Below are 1,948 nucleotides of genomic sequence, written 5' to 3'. Positions count from 1 at the left end.
TGTCTAACAGTCTCTCTCTCTCTCTCTCTCTCTCTCGCTCTTGCTGTCTAACACTCTCTCTCTCTCCTCTCTTCTCTCTCTCTCTTGCTGTCTTTTTCTCTTTCTTGCCGTCAGACTGAGTCTGTCCCTTTCTCTTGCTCACACACGCTGTGTCTGACTGTCTGTTAGACAGACAGACAGACAGACAGCGTGTGTGTGTGTGTGTGTGTGTGAGCGTACGCACCCGTCTGCTCGGCCTCTCTCATGATGCGCAGGAACAGCGGTCGCGCGTACAGCATGACAGACAGACAGACACACAGACAGACAGCGTGTGTGTGTGTGTGTGTGTGTGAGCGTACGCACCCGTCTGCTCAGCCTCTCATGATGCGCAGGAACAGCGGTCGCGCGTACAGCATGACAGACAGACAGACACACAGACAGACAGCGTGTGTGTGTGTGAGTGTGAGCGTACGCACCCGTCTGCTCAGCCTCTCATGATGCGCAGGAACAGCGGCCGCGCGTATAGCATGACAGACAGACAGCGTGTGTGTGTGTGAGTGTGAGCGTATGCACCCGTCTGCTCAGCCTCTCTCATGATGCGCAGGAACAGCGGCCGCGCGTATAGCATGACAGACACACAGACAGACAGCGTGTGTGTGTGTGAGTGTGAGCGTACGCACCCGTCTGCTCAGCCTCTCTCATGATGCGCAGGAACAGCGGCCGCGCGTATAGCATGACAGACAGACAGACAGACAGCGTGTGTGTGTGTGTGTGAGCGTACGCACCCGTCTGCTCAGCCTCTCATGATGCGCAGGAACAGCGGTCGCGCGTACAGCATGACAGACAGACAGACAGACAGACACACAGACAGACAGACAGACACACAGACAGACAGCGTGTGTGTGTGTGAGCGTACGCACCCGTCTGCTCGGCCTCTCTCATGATGCGCAGGAACAGTGGCCGCGCGTATGCCGGCAACTTCAGCTTCACGTCCGATGCAAACCTAGTCAGGTCCAGCGTGCCGTCCGCGTCGACGATGCCCGCCATGCCGGCCTTTCCCTCGTTACCTGCCGCGGATATATATTCATTATTATTAAATCTTTATTGCACGTAATTCAAATACAAATACATGTACTGAAGACGGTCTTTTTCATGGGAAAAAATCTGATGAATTCAATAGTGTTGAGCAGTTAAAATAATAACATTTCTGAGTGATACAGTACAAAACAGCACTACACGGCATGAAGGAAAAATGATAATGATAATGATGATGAGCGCGTGTAACGACTAGGTGTGGGGCCGGCTGCACGACGAAGGTAAACACGTGACGTCGTAGGGGGCGAGGGCGTGCTACTAGAGCTGATAGTGTCTATGTCTCCCTGGGTACTGCCGGAACGTACCCTGGTAACTATGGTACCATGCTAGCTGATGGTTAGGGTTAGGTTTAGGGAGTAAGCATAAGCCACTCCCTAGACTCGTTAGTGGAGTAGGCGAGGTACGGTCCGGCATATTAGATAGTACCAGGGTACGTTCCGGCAGTACCCAGGGAGATATAGACCCTGGCAGCGCTACTAGAGAGTAGTTCTTCCTACCCTATGTTGTCCAACATTTAAATTATTAAGTGCATAGCCATGTGGAAATATATAATATATGTATTTATATGTATATATACATGCATAAAGAGATATAGCTATCATACCAAGCCAGCATACAACTATAATACACTAAGCAATGGCAAATTAGGAAACAGGATCAAAATGATGTAATACGTTATGTGACATATATAGTACCAGATTATGTTATACATACATATATGTGATATAAAATATACAGATATGCACACAAACGCACTCACGCAAAACACACACGCACATGCACACACACATGCACGCACGCACACACACGCGCACACACACATGCACACACATCCCCCCCTCACACACACACACATGCACACACATCCCCCCCT

At 50.3% G+C, this 1,948-nt stretch overlaps 1 protein-coding gene across 1 annotated transcript in view; it reads right to left on the bottom strand.

Annotated features, from left to right (window-relative positions):
- LOC106811825 (long-chain fatty acid transport protein 1-like) overlaps positions 1–1,948 on the bottom strand; it is a gene marked incomplete in the record, with an annotated part of 19,859 nt that overhangs the window by 6,526 nt on the left and 11,385 nt on the right. Inside the window, 1 exon segment of the mRNA XM_014815546.1 lies at positions 900–1,046. Within this exon segment, the coding sequence (XP_014671032.1) occupies positions 900–1,046 (147 nt within the window).

This window comes from Priapulus caudatus, unplaced genomic scaffold (genome assembly GCF_000485595.1).
Source record: "Priapulus caudatus unplaced genomic scaffold, Priapulus_caudatus-5.0.1 Scaffold580, whole genome shotgun sequence".
NCBI lineage: Eukaryota > Metazoa > Priapulida > Priapulimorpha > Priapulimorphida > Priapulidae > Priapulus > Priapulus caudatus.
The sequence above is the reverse complement of the archived record's forward strand: the minus strand, read 5'-3'. Positions and strand labels throughout refer to the sequence as shown.